Source organism: Necator americanus, chromosome V (genome assembly GCF_031761385.1).
Source record: "Necator americanus strain Aroian chromosome V, whole genome shotgun sequence".
NCBI classification, from domain to species: domain Eukaryota; kingdom Metazoa; phylum Nematoda; class Chromadorea; order Rhabditida; family Ancylostomatidae; genus Necator; species Necator americanus.
In genome coordinates this window covers 18,383,628-18,407,103 of record NC_087375.1, presented here as the reverse complement: position 1 = coordinate 18,407,103, position 23,476 = coordinate 18,383,628, and the positions used below count along the sequence as shown (strand labels likewise).

The 23,476-nt window shown below is 44.4% G+C and overlaps 5 protein-coding genes across 6 annotated transcripts in view; all 5 read left to right on the top strand.

Moving 5' to 3' along the window:
• Positions 1-5,354: 5,354 nt before the first annotated feature.
• Positions 5,355-16,442, top strand: RB195_014336 (uncharacterized protein; the record flags this gene model as incomplete). 2 transcript variants are annotated; one of them, XM_064204553.1, is made up of 7 exons in its annotated part: positions 8,673-8,796; positions 8,886-9,000; positions 9,098-9,482; positions 9,590-12,868; positions 13,541-13,602; positions 13,750-13,877; positions 14,467-16,442. In XM_064204553.1, 7 exons carry the CDS (start codon positions 8,673-8,675, stop codon positions 16,440-16,442), a joined length of 6,069 nt encoding a protein of 2,022 aa, XP_064060434.1. The 2 variants fall into 2 exon arrangements, with proteins under 2 accessions (XP_064060433.1, XP_064060434.1); XM_064204552.1 differs by lacking the exons at positions 8,673-8,796; positions 8,886-9,000 and adding an exon at positions 5,355-5,473 and having other exon boundaries at positions 9,590-12,940; positions 13,529-13,602; positions 14,398-16,442.
• A 2,078-nt stretch (positions 16,443-18,520) lies between these two features.
• On the top strand, positions 18,521-18,883 carry RB195_014335 (uncharacterized protein; the record flags this gene model as incomplete). The annotated part of the gene is made up of 1 exon (XM_064204551.1): positions 18,521-18,883. One exon carries the CDS (start codon positions 18,521-18,523, stop codon positions 18,881-18,883), a length of 363 nt encoding a protein of 120 aa, XP_064060432.1.
• A 409-nt stretch (positions 18,884-19,292) lies between these two features.
• RB195_014334 (uncharacterized protein) lies at positions 19,293-19,796 on the top strand (the record flags this gene model as incomplete). Its single annotated transcript, XM_064204550.1, has 1 exon — positions 19,293-19,796. One exon carries the CDS (start codon positions 19,293-19,295, stop codon positions 19,794-19,796), a length of 504 nt encoding a protein of 167 aa, XP_064060431.1.
• Positions 19,797-20,050: 254 nt separating this feature from the next.
• Positions 20,051-20,308, top strand: RB195_014333 (uncharacterized protein; the record flags this gene model as incomplete). Its single annotated transcript, XM_064204549.1, has 1 exon — positions 20,051-20,308. One exon carries the CDS (start codon positions 20,051-20,053, stop codon positions 20,306-20,308), a length of 258 nt encoding a protein of 85 aa, XP_064060430.1.
• Positions 20,309-21,989: 1,681 nt separating this feature from the next.
• Positions 21,990-23,476, top strand: part of RB195_014332 (uncharacterized protein) — a gene marked incomplete at both ends in the record, with an annotated part of 11,863 nt that continues 10,376 nt past the window's right edge. Inside the window, 2 exons of the mRNA XM_064204548.1 lie at positions 21,990-22,049; positions 22,103-22,255. Of these exons, the coding sequence (XP_064060429.1) occupies positions 21,990-22,049; positions 22,103-22,255 (213 nt within the window). The remainder of the gene's footprint in view (positions 22,050-22,102; positions 22,256-23,476) is intronic.

Below are 23,476 nucleotides of genomic sequence, written 5' to 3'. Positions count from 1 at the left end.
AAGAGAAGGAAACTAAACCCCAAAACGAAAAAACTCAAATGACAGGGACCTTGAAAAAAGTAGCAGCTGAAAAAGTTGGCAGTATTTGTTTGGACAAATATACTAAGGACATCGCACGAATCTCGCACACTCAAATCTTGTGGGATAAGCAAGCAATTTGATTTCTCTTATTGATTGACAGATGTTCGGGTGCTTACGTTTGGGAATAGATCGATAAACTGGTAAATAAACCTGAAGCGGTAAACACACAAACAAGGAAATCAAGAAGGGACGCAAAGAAAAAGATGCATACACATGCAATAATGGTCTTTTCTTGGCGGCAAATGACAACTAGCGACAAGTTTGAACATGCTTGGGTGACTAACCTGTTCAAAAATTATGGTTGGACATGTGCGAAAATTCAGACCGTCACCAAAGTAAATAATTAAATCAGCGGGGGCTTTAAGACCTAAGCATTACTCTTGGAGGATCTCTGACATGTGAACCAAACTTTCTAAGAGAAAAAAGTAAGTTAGAGCGTCGAGAAATAAGTACGCCACTGAATGCCTCCCCAACTACACTTTCCCTTGCCGTTTTAATGTTGCAAAGAATTCCAGCAACATTAATCCCGTGTTCTAAGGAATTCTCCGAGTTGCACAACGGTTGCTAAGGTCCGACTGAAATCCTCGGATTTCTGGTGCAAGCGCCTACAGGGCGCAGCGGCTTCCAACAGAGTTCACTGGAGCGATGGCGTAGCGCGCGTATGCCGCTGAAAATCGGTGATTATCCACATCCGCGTTGTCGCACGGCAGTGTTCGGTCGATAACCACCTACCACTGGCGTTCGGTGGTTATCGACCGAACACTGCCATGAACACTTTCCATGTTTAGGGTTCCCATCCGTAAACTCTGCAGAGAGCCTAGGAGGTGAAAAGGCATCACCCCACGAATCTGAAGTGGTGCAGATTTCAGGTGGAGTATTCGTGTACAGGATGGGAGACTATGGAGAGGGGGGTGATTCCGTCCATTTCTTCCTAATTGCCGTAAAAAAACGACCCGGAAGATACGACTTCATTCGTGTTGGCGCACCATTTTGCACAAGAGGTTCGATTGGAGCGCGCCAGTCTTATGCGGCGCTGCATCTTCCGGGCCGTTTTTTACGGCAATTAGCAAGAAATGGACGGAATCACTTTCCTCTCCATAGTCTCCCATCCCGTATACGAATACTCTACCTGAAATCTGCACCATCTCAGATTCGTGGGGTGATGCCTTTAAGTTATTAAGCGCGCGATTGCGGGTGCTCAATAACCATCAAGTGCAGACTCGTGTGGGCGGCGCCGCCCGTGCGGCTGTGAACTATGCCGGCAGCCGAAGCGTACAGTTGAAGCGCAGCTAGTGCGTGACTTTCAAGTTGCATGTAGACCCAGGCGAGGTTCCTGCCATAGCCTATGTCTACTGTAAATCTGTCGGAGAAAAACAGCACGCATCAAAGCCAGCGGATTTCAGACAGCAATATACTTGAGAATTCTGGGTCCCGAGAGGTACGTCCCGTAGGCTACTGTAGTAGAACTATCACTGGGTTGCGGTTATCGCGATATCTTCGGTAGGGACTGAACGATAACGAAAAGTTTTCAAACAAAGAGATGTGGCGTTTTTTTTTTCGCTACATAAAGACTTGCTTACTTAACCAAAGCTTCGACCAGAATAAAGCTTTCTACCTTGCATTCCGGATAAAAGCCAAATTACAATTATCCTATACTCACACAGTATGAGATAATCTGTTGCGTTGAAAGCTGCGCAGTTTTCGAATACTCAAATTGACTGCGAGCGTATCACTGCAGCGCAGCCACTGACTGTCTTCCAGAATGAAGACAGGGTTGAGGGGGATTGGAACTCGGAGAAATTAGTTGTATGTTTAGCCCTATGTTGAAAGTGGTCATATTTGGATTAATTGACCTGTTGCTATTAATATCACTAAAACTAAAAACGCTCCTTATTGCTAATACAATATCTGATTTCCTTTCATTGCTTTCTTTAAAGGCATCACCCCAACGAATGTGGAGTGGTACGGGTTTCAGCCGGGTATTGGCTATACAGTGTAAGCGGACGACCGGAGCGCTGTTCTGTCGACGACTTCTGTTGCAATGCGGAACGTTTGTGCCCCGTCCCGCCGGCGATTCGTCCGTATGGGTTCTCGACGAATTGCAGGCGGGGCGGGGCGCAGTGGGTGCTCATTGCAACAGAAGACGCCGTAAGAAACACGGCTTAATTTCACGCAGTTAACAACAGTTTAAAAGTAAATTTAACAAAATTTAATTACCAAAAAAACTCAGATTCTGTGCACACCGTTCACTGTTAGGTCTGGGAGATCGCGAATAACTTCATCATAAGAGGACTAAAAGAAAACGTAGCTTCTAGGAGAAGAAGATTTGCCCTAGAAAAGGTCATTTTGCTGTATTTTTTCGCCTCCTAGTCTTTTTGGAATTTTGATGGGAAAGAGATGGGAAAAATGGCATTTTTGATGGGGAACAATGGCACTTTTCCCATCTGTCCCATCAAAAATTCGAAGAAACGGCGAGGCCCTAAAGAGCGTTTGATGCAGCATCTGTTACAGAAAATCCTCGGCTACAACACACTGGGAGATGTTTTGCTTTGCTCTAAGTTACTTCGAGTTATTCTATTTTATTCAAAATCACTCTTTTCGGCGCGTGAGCGAAAATAGGGATTTTAGGGATTTTTTCGTTCTAAAAAATGGGGCGGCGTTTTGAAAGATCACCCATATATTCGCAGGGAAGGTCTAAGAAAACCCCTATGTGCAGAATTTCACCTTTCTGGACCGTCTGGTTCTCTCAAAATTTACATGGGACAAATCCAAAAAAAAACTCGGAAAATTTTAATCTTTGTCCCCTCAAAATTTAAGAAAGGCTAGGAAGTTGTATTCGAGAGGGTCGTGTCCTATCACCACGCTTGACTCTGCGTTAGCATCTTATCTGGTTATATGCACTCCCCTTTCCATCCACTTTCCCCCAATAGGACGCACACCGCGACCATAAGAAAAATAGGCACTACGGTTTGTACTTCTTCAAAATAAAGTACAGAAAATACACTCTTTACAGAAGCTTCAAAGAAATATACAGAATTACTGTCTAGTCTTCTATTTAAGCCAGGGGAGTGTTTGGCTGTAACAAATCCATGCCTTTCAAGAGGGTTAAGCGTATAGTTGGCGAAAACCTACTTGAAAACTACCTCCAGTAATTCTGTATATTTCTTTGAAGCTTCTGTAAAGAGTGTATTTTCTGTACTTTATTTTGAAGAAGCACAAACCGTAGTGCCTATTTTTCTTATGGTCGCGGTGCGCGTCCTATTGGGGGAAAGTGGATGGAAAGGGGAGTGCATATAACCAGATAAGATGCTAACGCAGAGTCAAGCGTGGTGATAGGACACGACCCTATATATATATATATATATATATATATATATATATATATATATATAATGTATATATATAATGTATATATATATGTATATATATATATGGTTATATATATATATATATATATATATAACTATAAAACTATGAGCTGAAAAGAGGAGGAAGTTCTCAGCGTTTATCCGACAAAACAAGCTTTCTTTTGACAGTGATAACGAAAGTTCGAGGGTTCGATCTCTGCCGGCATCACTATTTTTGGGAAATGGAAAAAAACAACTGTGAACGCGTTATGAAGCCATTTTCATACTATTTCCCTCTATCTTCACACAATTTTACTTGCTGACAATGAAAACGAACGGTCAAGAGTTCGATTCCCTCTGGGATTTTTCCAATTTTGCAAAATGGTGAAATCCAGAAGGAGTTTCGACCCTCGACCTTAAAAACGACTAACACCGATGCAGAACGCATTCTGAAAACATTCTCACACTACTTCCTACTTCCTACGAACAATTATTGCAGTGGTTACAGACGATGAATAGCTTGATGACGATGCCCGAGGGGAACGGTCAAGAGATACCCGTATGATGTGCCGCCGTGTATCCAGGAGGCTAATGAGCGTCGTTAATTGCACCGCGCATCTCCTCATACCGTCATAATCGCTACAGTAGCCTGATTGCTCCTCTTGTGCTACGTCTTCATGAAGCCCCGTCCACGCCACCCTCGGCCCCCATTTCGCCGCGTCTACCGCTTTTACGACGATTTTTTCGCCGCGTCTACAGCTCTTATGATGCGCTTTTAAAATCGAACGGAAAGGAAAGTATCTGGTATTAGATGTTGTTCGAAGGTCTACATAAAGTGTGCTTCTAAGTTAATGTAAAAGAAGGAAAGAATGAAAGAGGTTTGTATAAGGGACATGCCATTTTGAAATGTGAGTGAAAAATGAAATTATCCTGTCTCGACTTGTTAGGTGAAAAGCACTCATTCATCTCTGGGAATGCAAGAGATGTTTCAAAAAATGTCCCACTGATCGGTGTTATGCTATCTTCTTTACTTTTTTCTTCGCTTTCTAAGGATTTCTTTTTGTTTATCTAGCTGGATAAAACTGGCATCCAACGATTAACGAGACGCGAATAATGCCTCGCAGACATACACTGTACCTAAAGGTATATTTCGAAGATACAAAGATCTCTGTTCGCTAATACGCCTAACCTGTCATATTGATTTTATGCAGAAAATAGATAGAAACGGAGCGATAAAACGCTGTTTGAAGAATCATACAAAGTTCTATTATATAAAACTGTATAAAACGTTCAAGCAAGTGCTGAAATATTTGACATGCGCTCTATATAAAGATTATATATAAGTAAAATTTGAAAAGGTAAAATGTAGAAAGAAGTTTAAAGAATGTATGCAAAGTAATAAGCGCATAAAGTTGCTGTTATTATAGCTGCTGCAGTTGAAGTTGAACACGAATTCGCTGAACGGCATCGTGACAAAAACATACTTATGTACTGCTAGTTTATATAGAAGACTTGGGACATGAAATGTGTTAAATTATGAGATGTGTGGAAATATATGCATGTTATTCTTTTCCCTGGAACATCTTTTTGAGATAATTTTTACTTATGTAAAGTTACATTGGATAGAAGGATCTACTTCTTCTCTTTTATTCCCAATAATACGCGCTTAGTTTACTATATCCGTACATCAGAATTCGCCGTGGCAATTCGTTTTTCACTCCCCCTCCTTTCTAAATTCGCACTATCCACCGCTTCGTCTCGTCGCGAATATCGCGTGCGGCGTTGATTAGAGAGCGAGGGAGGCGGGGTGTAGGTGATCTCAGGCGGTCGTGGAGGGGCAGCCGTAATTAGGCGGAGGAGTGCGGTGCTGAAAGGAGGACAGGAGCGATCAGCCGGTTTTCACGGGTACCTTTTGTCCCGCACCCGATGCCCGATGATGTCTTGATTTTTGCGAAGCGGAAGGAACTTATCGAGAAGAAGATTTTCGGCAATTTTTCAATATTGACAGCGTACTTACGTTTTCTGGTTATGCCATCGAGATTAAGGTGAAACTTTATCATAGGCATGACATTTCGACAAACACGTCTTTATCAAATTCCTGAAAATGGTTCGAGGTCTTTGATGCTATGCATATCCAATCAAACTCCTCCTCTCCCCTTGCCAAGTCTCGAGATTGTTCCAAGTACAATACGCAAGATCTTCAAAAGGAAAGCAGACCGATTAGTCTCACAGACTAGCGGGGCTGGTGAACCACCGCGCTGTTAAAGATTGTCACCAAAGCGAATGACATCTACGCACGGTGCAGTATCCTTAAATACTGATGTCTGGGTAACGCTGAAGAACTGCATGGCGGACAATCTTATAACTCACAGACTGCTACGAACTGCAAGAATTCATTGGTAATTGATAAACACTCGTTTTTGTTATTCATGGCTGGGTTCCTGACGGAAATCCAGAATGCTTCCAATGCCTTCGTAGCAGATATTTCCTTCTCGTGCGCTAATATCGTGCATTTTATTTCATTCTTATTTCCATCATGCCTCTCATTTTTATCGCAGAGGTTTTACCATCTTAATGATCCTTGATGCGTAGGTGCAGCATCCGTCCACTTTCTCTAATATGAATGGCGTTCCACGTTAAACATTCTATTTGGTGGATAACTCCGATTTTCGTGCAATCTCCAGCCTTACCGAATGGACAAACCACATAACACTCTGACACACATTACCTATCGTAGAATCTATTGTGAACTAACTGTCGCTTGATGCTGTGATCGTTGCGATGTTCACCAATGCATCATCACAAATCAATACATCATCTTGAAACTGCGACTCCGGTGTATAGCGGCTGTTAAGGAGTTAGAGACGAAGGGGATGCACAAAGGAACTCTACCTTCGCATGGGATCTTCACTGTCTTGTTTGTAGTTCGAGATTGGGTGTTAGATTTTGACCTCGTCTAACCGTTTTAACTAGCTATGCTTATGGCTAGTTCTAGTGATCCCTTCCGTTCTCTATCCCCTGTGAAATTTTTTGTAAGGCATTGGAAGCATTCTGGATTTCGGTCAGGAATCTAGCCATGAATAACAAAAATGAGTGCTTACCAGTTACAAATGAATTCTTGCCGTTTGTAACACTCAGTGAGCTATAAGATTTCTTAACGTTATCTTAAGATCAGTACTTAAGGATATTGCAAAGTGCGTAGATCTCCTCCACTTTTATGACAATCTTTAAGAGCGCGGTGGTTCACCAGCCTTGCTAGTCGGTGAGTCTGAGCAGATTGCTTTCACGTTTGGAGTTTCTGCGTAATGTACATAAAGGCATTACCCCACGAATCTGGGGTGGTGCGGGTTTCAGGTGGGTTATGCTTATACGGAGTCGTAGATTATGGAGAGAAGAGCGATTCCGTCTATTTCTTCCTAATTGTCGCAAAAAACTGCCCGAAGATGCGGCTTCGAGCGCTCTGGCACGCTATTTTCTACAACGAGTTCGATTGGAACGCGCCAGCCTTGTGCACGCGCCGCATCCTCCGGGCCGTTTTTTACGGCATTTAGGAACAAATGGACGGAATCACCCTCCTCTCCATAATCTACAACCCTGTATACGAACTCTCCACCTGAAATCCGCATCACCCTAGATTTGGTGGGGTGATGCCTTAAAAACGTCATCGAGGATTGGCAAGGAGAAGAGGAACTTTTGATGGGATATGCATGCCATCAAAGGCTGCCTGCAGAGTTCACAGCCGCGCGGGCGGCGCCGCCCGCACGGGTCTGCACTTGACGGTTATTGCGCGCCCACAATCACGCGCTCAGTAACCACAAAACAGCCGGCCGAGATGCCGCCGCCCGCGCGGCTGTGAACTCTGCAGGTAGCCAAGAACGTTGGACCATTTTCAGGCCTTTTACAAGCACGAATTTCTCGAAACGTCAAGCCAATAATAAAGTTTAACCAGAACCTCGTTGGCATAACAAGAAAACATAAATACATTTCCCATATCTGAGGTTTCAAGAAGGGAGGACTAGGAGATTGTACTGATAGCATTATTAACCGCATTTGAATGTAATTTAGAGGTAATTTTAGCGGTTAATATAGGCCCTGATTGGAAATGACTGCAAAACTGGTTGCATTTTGGTTGGTAGAAGTAAAGATGAATAACGGGTTGCAGAAAGGGCGACAAATGACAGAAGTACGTTTTGTATTGAAAGATTTGCTTTACAAAACGTTTTAGTCAACTTCTTTAGAAACGTTCTGGTTTTTTGTAAGCTGAGAAGCTTGAGGAAAAATTGAGAATTTCAGAAAATTTTTCAACTACTTCCCATCTAACTTTTGAGAGAACCAATCAACAGAAAAAAGTAAAAATATGTTCTAATAGCGAAAATGATCTTCTATAAAAAAAATAGTCAGCTGAATTGATTTCTGGTAACTACGACCTGAGCTGTTATAGAACTTTGTTCGAAGTCATACAGATTTGACATGCTGCAGAACATCCACGATTTCGCATTTTTTCTCGCTGCAGATTAGGAAAGCGCGGATACAAAATTTGGAGTTGTATTTTGATAGGGCATCAAAGAAAACCGTTAAGTGCGAATTATAATCTTTAAAAGTGTTTTGTTATTCTCAAAAGGTACTCTCTTGTTAAAAAAAATCCGAGGAACAAATAAGCATTTTTCTCAACTACGTTCGATAAAAAAAAAAAACAAGGAGAGTTACACTGCAAAAGTTCCGTTGCATGAAATTCACTTTTAGCGTCGTTATTCGGAGACTCACGGAGCCTACTTTGCACTAATTCTATCCCTGTTTCTGGCCGTAGATGTCTTTTCTTTATCTTTACAACAGCATCGAGATTGCTTTTTTGAGTAATAGTAAGAAAATTCATCATGGTTGAATGGGAACTTTGTTTTTTTAAAGTCTTTAACGCTAAATGGAGAAATCTCACTTCTGGAAGGGATTGATCATTGATTGCCTCAGTGAAAACAGCGCTACACCGCACCACACCATCGACTGACAGTACGGTATAAGATCACAGTTCCCATCAACGGAGTATGTGCGAGCTAATTGATAAATGACCTTATCTTTTATATAAAATAATAACACAAAAATTTCTCGTGTTCAGAGTTAATGGTACTGACAGTAAGTTGATTTTTTGAGAAGATCAAAATTTTAGGTAGCTGTTTGCATTAAAATAACTTGTTTTCCACTTTATCCCCTTCGCAACTTTTATCGCGTTATTTGTAACCAGTCTGAACTATGCCAAAAACGTATGAAGTCCGGCTAAAGCCGGACTTCATACGTTTTTGGCTAAACGAACATCGAGAATCCGAAGTCGGACACAGTCTTGCTCGTCAACGACATCGCAGAACCCCTGATTATGGTAAGACAAGCACAATGTTGTGGCCCACGTCACGTAGTCCCCAACGCTTCGTCATCATTCTAATAGGCGGAGCTTTGGTAATGGTCTAGGGAAAGCACTTGTGTTGTGTGAGGAGGACGGTAGCGGTCCTCCCATTGACTTCTCTAGCGCTTTGTTGTCAATTTCGCGACTTGTAATAAATCGTTATATTAAACGTGAACGAGAGTCGAAGGCTGGCACAATTTTTTCTGGTGCATCGGCCGATACCTTCAGTTAGCCCGCGTGGCAGCACACAAATCAGCCTGTTCTCCCTCATATTAAGGTCAAGAACCGCTGATTCCGAAAAACGAGCATCTTACCTCAACCCTAGCAAAACGAGCAAAATCACGCTCTTGTTACAAAGTCTCGAAGACGAGTACAGCGGCCTAAAGTCAGTGGTAGAACTCTGTAAGGAGACCGCTGGGCCAAATCAACCTCCCTCAGAGGAGCAAGCACTTCGCGTCTACTGCGAACAAAGAAGGTGTGAGCTGCAAATTGCGCTTGACAACGTTGAGAAAAAGCTTACCGCGCTGAAGGAAGTCTATCAATCTATCATGCAGACCTACAAAGAGGCAACTAAGCCTGAGAAAAAGGAAATGCTCTCAGAGATGGAAGAGTTGAAGCAAAAAGCAAACTTTCGCGTTCTCATGCAAGACGGAGAATGCATGGTAGTGGCGCTGAAACCAGACTGCATGAAATAAGCACACAAGTCGCCATTATAGATCTGAAAAACCTGCACTCACAAGATCCCAACCAAAGCGAAATAGGCTTGCAGTCTTGTGAAGATGATGAATATGAAGACCTTGATCCATGCAGCCTACTATCAAACGCTGATCAAAAACGTTCAGCACAGAATCCAACAACCTATCACACTAGTGCAGAGCAACATCTTGAGCTGTCGCCAGCACTCAGAGTGAAGTACCCACAACTCAAGCTGCCCCATTTCGATGGTCAAAACGAATCTTGGGAGGAGTTCTGGGGTACGTTCTCCCTAATAATTGATCAGAATTCGCAGCTGAATGACCTCGAGAAAATACTCTACCTAAAGGACTCAATCAGAGGAAAGGCTCAGCAGGCAATAAGGAGTATACCTATGCGTAGCTTCAACTACAGACTTATTGTCGATGTACTGCAGAAAAAGTACGGTAACAAAGGAAACAACGGGTCGAAGATAGTGCAAAGGCTCATGAACATACCTCAAGCAACTTCAAGAGCAGCTAGCTGCGTAGCAACCCTGGATCAGGTGAAAGACCTTGTTTTCCAAATGATAGCCACTGGCTATGACATTCGGAAAAAGCATGACCCTCTATGGATTGACACAATTCTAGCAAAATTTTCGTACGAAATCATCAAAGACTGTATGAAGACAATCACAAGTGGATCAAGACTAACCGTGGGCACTTTGTTGGAAGAACTTCAAGATAATGTCTCCTCTAGAGCCTTATTCGAAAATCGATACTCTTCGCTCACGTCGTCACATCGACGTGTGGACACCTCAGAGCAGCTTACGCGCGCAAATGTGAGCAGAACTGTAAATTGCATATTTTGTCAGCGAACAAACCACCAAAGCGAGAACTGCCGCGCAGTAAGATTACCACTTGATCGCAGGCAAGCGCTGAGAGGACAACAGGTGTGTTGGAAGTGCTTCTCAAAAGAACGCAGAAGTCGAGATTGCACGCGACAAAACTGTTCCAATTGTAATCGGGATCATCATACTACGCTCTGCACCATGGACACCGACAGGCGAACGCCCGTAACACCTGAGGAAGTGTCCAGGTCGAAGGAACAGCTGAGTGATCACGCAAACAGCCAGGAAAAAGAGAAACGGCATAAAAACAATTACCGTAATCAATCCAGCAGCATGGTTGCGAGCGAAGGACAGCCAGCTGCAGAGCAAAGAAACGAGTCACAGTCCCTGATAAGTTCTTCCAATCTAGCCAAAGAAGATAGCCATCAGAAACAGCTGGTCCTCATGACGGTAGAGGCACAAGTGAAAAACAATAAGACGGGCGCCTACGAAAACGTTCTTCTCTTTCTAGATTCGGGGGCTCAATGCAATTTGATAGAAGCGACCCTGGCCGACAACCTTGCACTCGTGCACAGCGAGCCATATCAATGCACGATGTATGGTATCGGAGGTATCGAGGAAACGTATATAGCACAAAAGGTGACCGCAGAGTTCAGAACAAGATTTGGTGAGAGTGTATCTCTGACTCTCGGTACCAAGCCAGTATTGACAAAAGCGTTTCCGTCAGCCGCTCTTACATGTTCCGATGTGCAGTTTCTCAAGAGAAACAATATATTCCTCTCCAACACGGCAACAAACGGAGAACTGATCAAACCCCATATTTTGATAGGGGTCGAGGCATACGAGAACATTGTAATGCTAGACTCACCTCCGACAAAGCTGCCATCCGGTCTTTTGGCTCAAAACACAGTGTTCGGGCCTGCCTTGTTCGGAAAATCCGACACAGTCGGGCAGACACTCCTAGCTGAACATGTAGTGGTAGCTTGCCCCGAAACACTTGCTGATGTCAAGCAAGAGCTCCGACAAATGTACGAGTTGGAGGGTATGGGGATTTCCACAGATGAGTACAGAAAAGATGACACAGCGTACGACTACCTGGATAGCTACGCAAAGCGAATCATGATCGAAGACGGAAGAATTGTCGCGCCCCTTCCATTGAAGGATAACGTTGTCGAGTTGGACAGCAACTTCAAAGTCGCAGTCTCAAGACTGCGTTCTCTCTTCAAGTTTCATGTCAGTCATCCAGAACAAAGGACATGGTACATAAAAATTCTTGACGAATACAAGAGCAACGACGTAATCGAGGAAGTCCCATCCCCAGAGCAAAGCTCTCTTGACAACATCACATACTATATTCCGCACACAGGAGTGTGGAGAAGCGAAAAACCCACACCCTTGCGAATCGTATTTGATGCCTCGTCGAAATCAAGTGGAAAACCCCCACTGAATGACGTAGTGCATACAGGGGAAAGCTTCGTCAATAAGATTCAAGACATACTCATGACATGCCGCTGGTGTAGCATCCTCGTTGCTGGGGATATCCAGGCAGCATTCACACAAATAAGGATCATTCCTGAACACCGCGACCTTCTACGGTTTGTATGGCTGACGGACCCAGACAAGCCTCCTACCCACGACAACATCGCACACTACCGTTTCATACCTCTTCCGTTTGGAATAAGATCTTCACCAAGCGTTCTAAACATGTCACTAACAGCATTTCTCACGAACAGCGATCTGCCACTAGCCAAGGAAATTCTAGACAACATTTACGTTGACAACGTTTTCCTCAATGCTAGCACAATACAGGAAGCTCTAGCCAAGATTGAGAGCTCCAGAGCATTGTTCGCCAACATTGGCATGAATCTAAGAGAGTTCAGTAGCAACTCGACAGAAGTGAATGCCGGCATACCTCAACAAGCCAGGTGTATGGCAAAGCCCAACAAACTGTTAGATGTAAAATACGACACCATCACTGACCGCCTATCCCTTACGATTCCATTTTTGCCCAAAAGGCACATGACAAAACGAAAGCTTGTAAGTGAGGTATATAAATTGTACGACCTCCTTGGCCTTGCTGCACCGTTATCGCTCAGAGCAAGAATGCTAATGAGAGACGCTGTGATGCTGAAAGCAGGCTGGAACAAGCCACTCGATCCTGAATTCTTGCACGAATGGAACGAATTGTGCTTGGACATCTCAGGTACCGTCGTCACGATCCCACGCAGTATTGGTAGCAACAGCAAAGACACTGGGAATGCTACACTCTGGGTTTTCGAAGACGCAAGTCAGGTGGTCATATCATGCTGCAGTTACGTATCCCATCCGCCGGAAAATGACACGAAAGGCTTGTTGTGCGCCAAAACAATGCTTTCGTGTCATTTTCTCGTGTCGTTCTTCTTGCTCGTTCCACAACAGAGGCAACTTCCTATTCCAAGACTGGAACTTTTAGCTATCCTGATATCTGTACGCCTAGCAAAGACCATAGTCACAAAATACCGTCATCGTTTAAAATACGTCCACATAGTAAGCGACAGCAAAATTGCTCTCGCATGGAGGCAGTCTTCACGCAAACTTCCTCTATTTGTAGAAAATCAGGTTGACAGAATTCGAAAAATCTAACAGTCCATCTGAGACCTCGCAATATCGGTGGAGTACTTCCACACAGACTCAGAGAAAAATCTCGCTGACTTGGCAACACGACCAACTTCGAAAGAGCAATTTGAAAACAGCTCCTGGCTTACAGGTCCGCCGTGGTTTTCACTGCCGAGAACAAAGTGGCCAGTCGAGCCAATGAGTGATGAGTCCATGGCTAGCGGAAGAAGAAAATCGAGGGCTAATGAGAGACTCAGAGACCTGCGCACCTGCACTCAAAGCGCACGTGGCGAAGTCCGACGGCATCATGGACTTGAGGCGCTCCAGACATTACTCACACGCGTTAAAAACACTCACGCGTGCTATGAAGGCGCTTTCTCGCTGGGTTTTTTTGGTGAGTGTGCGCAGAAACAAACACATCACTACAGAAATTGTACGCTGTTTCGACTCCAGCAGAGAAATAACAGCGGAAGAGATGAAGCTCAGTGAAAACATAATACTCCGCAAAGAAGTAGAACACATAGACATCAACGTTCTACAATCAAAGCACAAAGACAAGAGGATTTTCTGTGACGAGAACCATCTAATTAGGGTTCAATCAAGGCTGAAAATGCTGCCTTCCCACGTGACACCAAACAACCCATCTACATTCCCAACGATTCTGAGTAGGTACGCCTCATAGTGAACGAGATGCACGACACCAACATGCATTGCGGACGGCAACATACGTTGTCTTTAATAAGAATGCAGTTTTGGATCCCCAAACCTTCGACGAAAATTCGGTCGATTCTTCACAAATGTACGCTATGCAGAAAAGAACAAGGTCTACCCTTCGCGAAACCGGACATGGCCCCATTACCTGGAGACCGGAGCGTTATTTCGAAGACATTCCAAAATGTGGGCTGTGACTATCTAGGCCCATTTACAACCGACGCCGACGGTAAAGTCTACATTGCCCTGTATACATGCCTTACGACACGAGCGGTTCACCTCGAGCTTGTAGAGAGCATCTGCCTTCCTCGACAGCTTCTTGCGCTTCATAAACCGCAGAGGAGTGCCAAACATCATCAGATCCGATTGTGGCACAAACTTTTGTGCTAGGAGTCAAAGTAATAGACACGCTGTTCCAGCGAAGCTAAGATAACCGACACTCGGTAATGTCCTACTCGGCAACAAAAGGTACCAAATGAGTTTTCAATCCTCCGGCATCACCATGGATTGGAGGTGTCTGGGAGCGACTCGTCGGAACCGTGAAAAGATGTCTCAACAAGACCATTGGTCGCAAAAGGTTAACATACACCAAATTGTTGACAGTGCTGACATGTATAGAAGCGGTGGTTAACACCCGTCCGCTAACAGTCCTTGATCCACAGGACATATCCAGTATACCTCTACGACCCGTAGACTTCCTCCAAGGCAACCTCAAATTCGCCTTACCTGAAACCAGTAACAAGAGCTAGATGATCCCACCTACAATGATGCTACAATAGATACTGTCGAACAGGCGAAAGAAGCACTTAAATTTGCAGAGGAGGTTGCGAACTCCTTCTGGAACAGATGGCACAATGAGTACCTAACCGAGTTGCGGGACGCGCACAAAGCTGTGCATAAACAGCAGAAAAATACATCGCGCTCGCAGCCAGAGATAGGAGAAATCGTGCTCATACAGCAAGATGGAATTGTAACTAGAAGTAATTGGCCTTTTGGCCGAGTCGTCGAATTTGTCAAAAGTTCAGATGGACTGATCCGGACAGCTAAAGTCCTTACTTCATCAGGTAAAACTATCCAGCGACCTATTTCGAAACTTACTCCTCTCGAAATAAGCAGCAAGATATATGAGAATGATGGCAACAAAAGATCCACAGGCCAAAAACAGCAGCAGCTGCCGACAAGAATTCTTCCTCCCAGAAAGGCGAAGCAAAACAAAAAGTACCATGACGAATTTCCCAATGAAGAGGAGCTCTCACATTCTCACATAGTAGCTACCTCAAATACCATAGCGACGAGATTCCTATACCCACTTCTCGTTCTGGCTTTGGCCCACACGAGCAACGCATCGCACATACTATGTGCAGAAGGGAAAGTCTCGGTGAAACCACCTTCTGATACATACACACTCTGCCTCAATGATGCCTGCCGTAACCGAACCGTCAATGACACCAGTACATTTGTACTACCCCCATCAGCTCACCATAGTCATGTGAACGTGACACTTCACAGTCATGCTGAAGCCAGTGGACGGCAAGGCAAAATGTGCCGGCGTAGCAAGTTCTGTGACGACAAAACGATATTCACTTTGTCGTTGCTAGGGAATCCTCATTGCTGGCCCTTTGGAGCCATTTTCACAGCAGTCTGCATTGTAGCGACAGCAATACTTCTCGTGGTATTGTGCTCCATGGTCGTGAAGAAAATAGTACCGAAGTGCAGCACCCATCCCATAACGAAATTGCGCAACCAGAGTCCAGCGGTTCGCACTCATGTGGACATGCGACCATCAAAGTTCGTTGTGGTTGCGCTACTTGCTCTAACAACAGTGCCCTCAGAAACTCACGCTTGTCAACACCCCCATACGCGTCACAGCACGGAGCTTGTTTGTAACGATTCAAATATGTGCACGATCGAGTATGAGCGAGAATTTCTATTCAATAAGCTTCACAGAGAGGTATGCGTGTATCTAAAATACCGAAATCAAACCATCGGGAACCTTGAAATAAGTCTGGAGAGGACACGTCATAAGTGCAACAAAGAAACGCTCTTCTCAAGAGACACGTCGCCAAGAGTATTTTCTAAAAAACGATGCCCTTTCATGGGCTCCTGTCTTGGGGACACGTGTTTCAATCTTCGAGCAAATGATAGCGTTCCCGAACTGCGTGAAGCAGAAGTATATCCCGGCTACTCTAAATGCAGCGAGACATGTGGAGGTATCATATGTGGATGCCTAGGTCTTCCGCTTGCAGGATGTCTGTTTTATCGAGTTGCTCACATGCCTCTCGATAACGTTGTATACCAAATATACAGGTGTCCTTCATGGAGCCCCGAGGTTCACTTGAGAGTTCGACCCACATCCGCTGGCAAAGAAACATCTCAATCTGTTCAACTCTATCCTTACGTCCAGCAGAATGTGACTGGATGGAACATGGGAGTTTTCTCTCTGCAGTACCTCTTTGCGGCTGCCGCCAACAGAAGGTTTGCAGAATCGCTGAAAACTCACATGATTCTAGACGATAGGTTCAAAGTGGCAGTCGAATGCCCTAGCGCAGACGCTGCTTTGCGGAGATTCAACTCATGTAGAAACAGAATCATGTGCGCATGTTCAACGAATTCGAATGCAGCCCGATGTCTATGCCCTCAACACACTTTCAGAGCAATGCGAAATTCTACTGCGGTTCTACCGCTCTCCACAGTGCACTACAATATTTCAGCAGCAGACACAGTTTCGATCGACTCCCATGAAGCAGAAGTAACGGTGGCAATTACTTCCCGAAAAGAAATTCAAATGATTTGATAGCCATAGATCCTTCCTGCACCATAAATGCAACGAACGTCACAGGCTGCTACAGTTGCACAGAGGCGGCCAAAACAACCGTCTACTGCTACTCCGAAAAGCCTCGTGAATTGGCACTAGACTGCTCACATCAAACATTTCTCCTCAAGTGCTCAACAAAAAGTGAAGCAAACCATCTCAAGCTCGGAAACAACCACGCGCATGCACAAGATCGCTGCTCGATATCAGTGTGGGGCACAAACGCACGATATTCTTCTAGCGGGAAAATTACTGTATCATAGCAGTATGACGGACAACGAAATTTTTGATAGCGCAAGTAAAAAGGTGAATGGCAGCTTGTGGGACGGCTTCTCAATCCCAGATATGAGCCCGCTCATGATGGCTTTCGTACAGCATTGGAAAATATCACTGAGTGTGATAGCAGCCTTCGCTATAGTTTTTCTTTTGATCTACGCTTTCGGTCCTTCCGTTATCGTAGCCCTCATCAAAGTGATTACTGCAATCGTCGAGCTGCTTTGTGCACACTGTTCGCATGTCTTGGCGGCGCCCTCAAAGCTTGCCTCCAGAGAGCAGTCAATGACTCAACGAAACAGTAGCCCAGACCGTCTCTCCTTCACTACATAGAGGACAAACTGCTTTCACTAGAGAGCAAGATCGACACTCTTCTCGCCCAATTACCACCCCGCCTCTTCTGTATTTTCTGTGAAAACAACAATGAAGACGGTCATCGATCCTCCAGTTGCACTGTATTCAGTGATGCTATTGCTAGATCACCTGAATAAGTGCATCAACTGCCTCGCTCCTGCCCACGGCCAATGTCAGCATAAATGTCGCACCTGTGGCGGCCCACATCATGCGATTCTTTGTTCCGTCAGAGCGAGACCAGAGCGTCCTCCACAGAAGCGTTCGAGGTGTGAATAGTAAGCGTTTGTCTCTTTAAGGTTCATTTCGCCCCAGTACACAAGATTCCTCCTGATTTGCTCGCTTAAGACATCCTATTGATTTGCTCGTTGATAACATTTTGATGTTTTTTGTAGGACTTTTAGACTTTGAACGTTATATTGACACGTACTTCAACACTCTTCAGCCTTGTTTCACTTTTTCGCGCCATGAATACAAAACATGAGAAAAATATTCTACGTAGTACGACAGGTTTTATAACCCACTTACCAGAACTCATGAAAGTTCAATGCAAGATTTGTTCGCTAACTCGTACTTGATGATGTAAGCGCGAAATCACAGTCCACAACTCACAAAAGCTACACTAACAGCTGAGAATTCTCGGTTGATTAGCAGCCTGCCATAGTTCTGTCATTTCGGTGATGATCTCTTCTTCAAGTACATTTCATATTACGTGCACTTATCTCTGTCACAAGCTGACATGCCTTTCAATTTTCGCTCAATTCCATTAACGTCAATAGAGAGGAGCCGAATAAAGAACCAGTTGCAGAGACCGCAAACCATCTGTCAATGGGCGGCACAACCAAAAAAAAACTAACACGTGGGCATCATTTCGCGTAATCTGATAGTCTGCACTTTTCCTTGTATTTGTTAATTGGTAAACGGCTTACAGTGCAATATTAACCTAGAATGGCACATTTACTAGTTCAGGTGTTTTCATTTTATTGCGCCCCGGGAGTGTTGTGGCCCACGTCATGTAGTCCCCAACGCTTCGTCATCATTCTAATAGGCGGAGCTTTGGTAATGGTCTAGGGAGAGCACTTGTGTTGTATGAGGAGGACGATAGCGGTTCTCCCATTGACTTCTCTAGCGCTTTGTTGTCAATTTCGCGTCTTGTAATAAATCGTTATATTAAACGTGAACGAGAGTGGAAGGCTGGCACACCCAAGTAAACCCGGCAACCACAGCCCTAGAAAGTCTACGTAATGCCTGACACAGGGGCTGACAGATCGTTCATCAGCAACTAACTGACTGATCGACTGCAACTGAAAGACGTGGATTGTAAGCAACTCTCCATTAACACTTCTGGATCAAGCACGCCGATAGTGAAAACGTGTAGAATCGCTGTGCTGAAAATATGGGACGCCAACGGAGGCCTCCATACCTTTACCGTAACCATGATCGCAAAAATCACGGAAACGCTGCAGCGCAATAACCTTTGCCTGGAGGACAAACGATTCCTTTGCGATGACGGCATCCAGCTCTCCATTAGTCCACATTCACAAGATATTCGTCCTCAAATTCTATTTGGTTGTACAGATCTATTTTCGCTGATCAAAAACGAATTTGCACTGCAACACATGCTACCTCCTGGACTACGCTTCATCCTTTCGAAGCTGGGCTACCTGGTTGCGGGTCGATCGAACAAGGGCACAACAGTTAGTGAAAATGGCATCGACATAGAATCGAATGAAATCAACGATGGAACGGCAGTCAGTACCCTCAAAACTTCTTCAAACAAAGACTCTCTAGAGTCTTGAGAAGATTTCTCCACTGTCCAAAAAAGACCAAATAACAGACACAGCAGTTTGAAAAACCTTCGAGAAAACGATCGAACGAAAACAAGATGGGCCTCATATGGAAAAGAATTTGTGCAGCTCCCAGACAACATAGGACTCGCGGTGCTACGACTGCAGTCTCTCATGGCAGTAGAACGAGACCTTCAGTAGTTCAGCAATATCATGAGATGATTCACAATCAGCTGAACCAAAGAATCATAGAAGAGGTTGACGAAACCATGAAATCTGATGGAGATGTTGTACACTACCTGGCTCGCAGAGCTGTCATAACCCCACACAGAAGCACTACCAAACTACGACTCGTTTTCGACGCTTTTGCGCACCGGGGAACTTCCCATCGCTCAATGAAGTACTTCATTCAGGATCTGTAATGCTCCCTAGGCTTTGCGACATTCTCCTACGATTCAGAATTGGAAATATCGCGATCACCAGCGACGTTGAAAAAGCATTCCCGCAAGATCATCTGCAGGATAGGGACGTTACTCGGTTCCTATGGTTGAAAAACCAGAACTCACCAGTGATTCCAAGCAAAATGGTGACATATCGATTAAGCCGCGTCACGTTTGGCCTCATATGCTCACCGTTTCTCCTGGCAGGGAAAATCAAGTACCACTTGGAGAACCATGCACAGAACAACTACATCGCTCGAGAAATCGAAATCAACACGTACGTGGACAATGTCATTCTAACGTCGAATTCAACGGAAGGCGCATTGCTGCTCTATAAGAAGTCAAGGATGATTTCCGAAGACATTAAGATGAATCTCAGAGAATTTCTATCAAACGACGATTATCTGCAACAACAAATAGCTGAGAAAGACTTGAGTAAGAATCCAAGGCAAAAAAATCTTGGGAATACCGTCGAGCTCGATTGATGACCTTGATCTGGTCTGTAGATATCCACCAAAGAACAAGATTACCAAGAGAAGTATCTCCGAACAGATTTCAGTCGTATATGATCTATTGGGATGGTTAATACCTATTACGTTTCATGGAAAGGGATTTCTCCAACAGATCTGGAACGCTGACTATGACTAGGGTACGGTTCTACCTCACGAACGATGTCTTTCCATTGCTCCTGGTGTTCTTCAAAAGAATTCTCAGATGCAAGCACAAATGGTATGGCAACATGCGCCTATGTCGCTTTAGCTTCTGGATCCAATCTGACCGCTGGAAAGTCGAAAATTCACTCTATCAAGGAGAATCCGACTATGCCCAAGCTGGAGCTCAAGCGCTCATAATGGTAGTACGACTAGCACACTCAATTTACAAAGCCATCAGGGAACGCACTAACATCCAGGACGTGACAATCTACTCCGATTCTAAGATCGCTCCCAGCTGGACAGCAGCAGTGCCTGCCCAAATTTCAGCCGGAGTTCCGGTGTAGAACAGTCTGCGAAATTCGGAAACTGGTTGATGAATTCGACCCATCAGTACGGTATGAATACGTCAACACTAGAGAGAGTCCCGCGGACTGCCCAACAAAAGGACTGACAAAAACGGATTTCGAATCCTGTCTGTGGACAAGACCTGTCTTTCTGAGTTGTTATATAGAAGATTGGCTCAAAGAATGCAGACTATTTAACCTACCAAAGGACATCAACGAAGATCAGATCTACCTCATGAAGGTCGAGACGAAAGGAGCATCCTACGACTTTCTAGATTGGAAACGTCACAGCCGGCTCACTCAACGAATGTCGTTGTATACGTTATGCGCTTTATCAAGGCAACAGTCGTTAAAGTGAGCACAGAACTTCGTGATCGAGTCAAAACAAACAATTCAGAAATAGAAACAATGGAGTCACTCCCATATATTAATGCTCTCAAAAGAGAAAGTGCAACAAGTATTCTTCTCCGCGATCATCGGAAAGTTAATCTTCCCCCTATGAAGCTTTAAGTTTTGAAGCAACTAAAACTCTAAGAGGACTGTCAAGGTCTTCTTCGATGGCAAAGGTGATTAGGAAACATTAACCTTCTAAATCAACACTCGTCACCCAGTGCTACTCGCTACAAAAACGTACCTCTCCTAACGTACGCCCGAGTAAGGTAACGATTCTGGATACCAAAATTACGTCAGATGGCGCGTACCATCATCCAACACTGCATTCCTTGTCAGACGATGAACAACCTCCCATACAGTTACCCAGACATGGACGACCTGCCAGGACGACGAGTTCGACGCACACAACCATTTGAACACATTGGGATCGATAACTTCGGACCACTTTCCACCAAACGCATTGACGAAGTGGTGAAAGTCTACGGAATCAATCTAATCTGCACAACCACGCGATTGGTTCATCTCGAATAGTACCAGATATGTCCACAGATCAGCTCCTGCATGCGTTGAGAAGATTTTTTGCTCGAAGAGCCAGCTAGTATGACATCCAACAATGGACCCGATTTCTTGCTACTATATCTGATGCTCCATGACGCTGTACAACCTGTGATCAACGACACTTCGCTTGCGCAGTCAATAGCCGTAAAAGAAATTGTGTGGAAGATAATTACGCCATATGCTCCGTGGCAGGAAGGTTTTTACGAGCGGCTGATTAAGTCAAACACACCCTCTACAAGGTCATGCAGCGGAGCGTTCCAACACAGGAGACAATACACATTTGTGGTAGAAATCGAAACTAACTTCAGTTACACGCGCCATGGGAATCCTCTCAGTATTTTTTGAAGCACCAACTGTGGATCGTGGGACCTGTCTAACTCCATTTTAGCGCTTTCTGGCACCTGCGCACAAATTCATTGCCCTCTGATCCGACTGTTTCCTTTTGGGGCGCCGGCACACCTATTTCACGTAATTGGCACTGTCTCACTGCTTTTTGGGATTTCTTCACATACATAGCCACACGTGACCGATTAAGCCCATTCTCATATAATAACATGATTGATATTATCGGGAACTACATGTATCCTGTACTAACATGTGTAACTCACGACTTTTCGACATGAAGGATTGATACTGATTATCATCAGTAACCGAGTGACGGTTATGTGCGATTTTTCGAAGTGCTTGGCCTCAACCAGTCGTCGATCTTTTTGTGCGTTTTTCTCGGAACATGAAGAAGACATGTCAATGTGAGAGGTTCACATGCCGCCTGCTGGCTCAGTTCGGAGAAGTAAGTGATCTTGTAGAGCAAAAAATAGTCAGATCCTTCTGTCTTGCTTACAGGTGTCAAAGTTGCTGAGACCGGTTATGTTGAACATGGCAATGACGTTGACAGCGTGGATTTATGTGTATAAGATGAAAACTGACGAACGCCTATCAGCAATGTTTCTAATGAGTGGAAACAGCACCACTGGGAATAAATACCATGATGGCATTGTTAGTCGATACGATTTATTTTGACAAATTGTCTAGTATGTCCGAAGTCACAACCTTCAAATCATCGTCATAGCTCAGTACTTGGGTTGCTGATCAAATCTCAATATTGGAACATATAATCCATATTACATATATAATAAGTTAGGAGAAAAAAAATTTTTTTTTTTTTTTTTTTTTTTTTCCTTAAGGAAAAAAATTTTTTATTTTAAAACTAATGCTTCGTGCAATGTTTTCAAAATGTAAAGATTATTTTGACCACCTTGTCTTCCGTTGTTCATAGATTTGCTCGAGCAGGCGCTAGTAAGGCCTCCATGTCTCGATAAAGTGCAGGAGCCACCCATTTCTCCTTTTGCATGGGACGCTAATGACGCAAAACGTTTCCCTGAATGACTTTGTGGAAAAGTTTAACCATTGTGTCTGCAATCTTCCTCTAGTCCGTTTAATAGCCCAGTCGCTCACGGCTCTGGTCCAGTGGTTGTCTTTGAAGCGCATCTCGTCTCGGCCTACCTTATTTTGCCTCTCTTGGCATATTTGCAGTGTATCTAAACTTGGGTCGCTGACATAGGATAAGACTCTGAATCCCGTCACTCGCATGTTTGAAGCAGGATGCTCCTAGCACCCACTTTTGATTGAGCTTTGAATGACATTGACTGTACCCTTTCCTGCTTGCGAAGTGCACAGGTTTCTCAGGCGTAAGTTAAGTAGGGTGGTTTCGAAGAGGTGAACACGAGACAGTCGTTCTTTGTCTTTTCCAGATAAACGCAGCTGGTGCATTCGGATGTGCTCGTTCCGCTGAGGCATTTGAGCCCTATCCGACTTGCATGAGCATAGTTTTTTTTTTTTAAATTCAGCCGAAGACCGATGCTTCCATACGTTTCTTCGAATTCAGTCAACATTGTTCTGTTTGGCTTTGGTTATTATCACGACGAATGTCATCAGCAAAGCGCAGGTGTATCTGCCGAAGAAAGTGCATCTGATTGTAAAAGAGATCACAGCAGAAGTCGTGGATAATTTTCTCCAACCCTCTTCTCGATGCAATAGTTGTTCCATTTGGGTTCCAGAAAGTAGCTATCCCCTCTTGGGATTAGCAAAGTCTCGGCGGGCATGGGAACCCCATTTCCGGCTTTGCAGCTTCGGCCAACACTGCTGGCCATCTCAATTTTGGATCGTTCATCGCCCCTCTGCAAAACATAGCGAGCTCGGACCTGAGTTGAGTTCGTA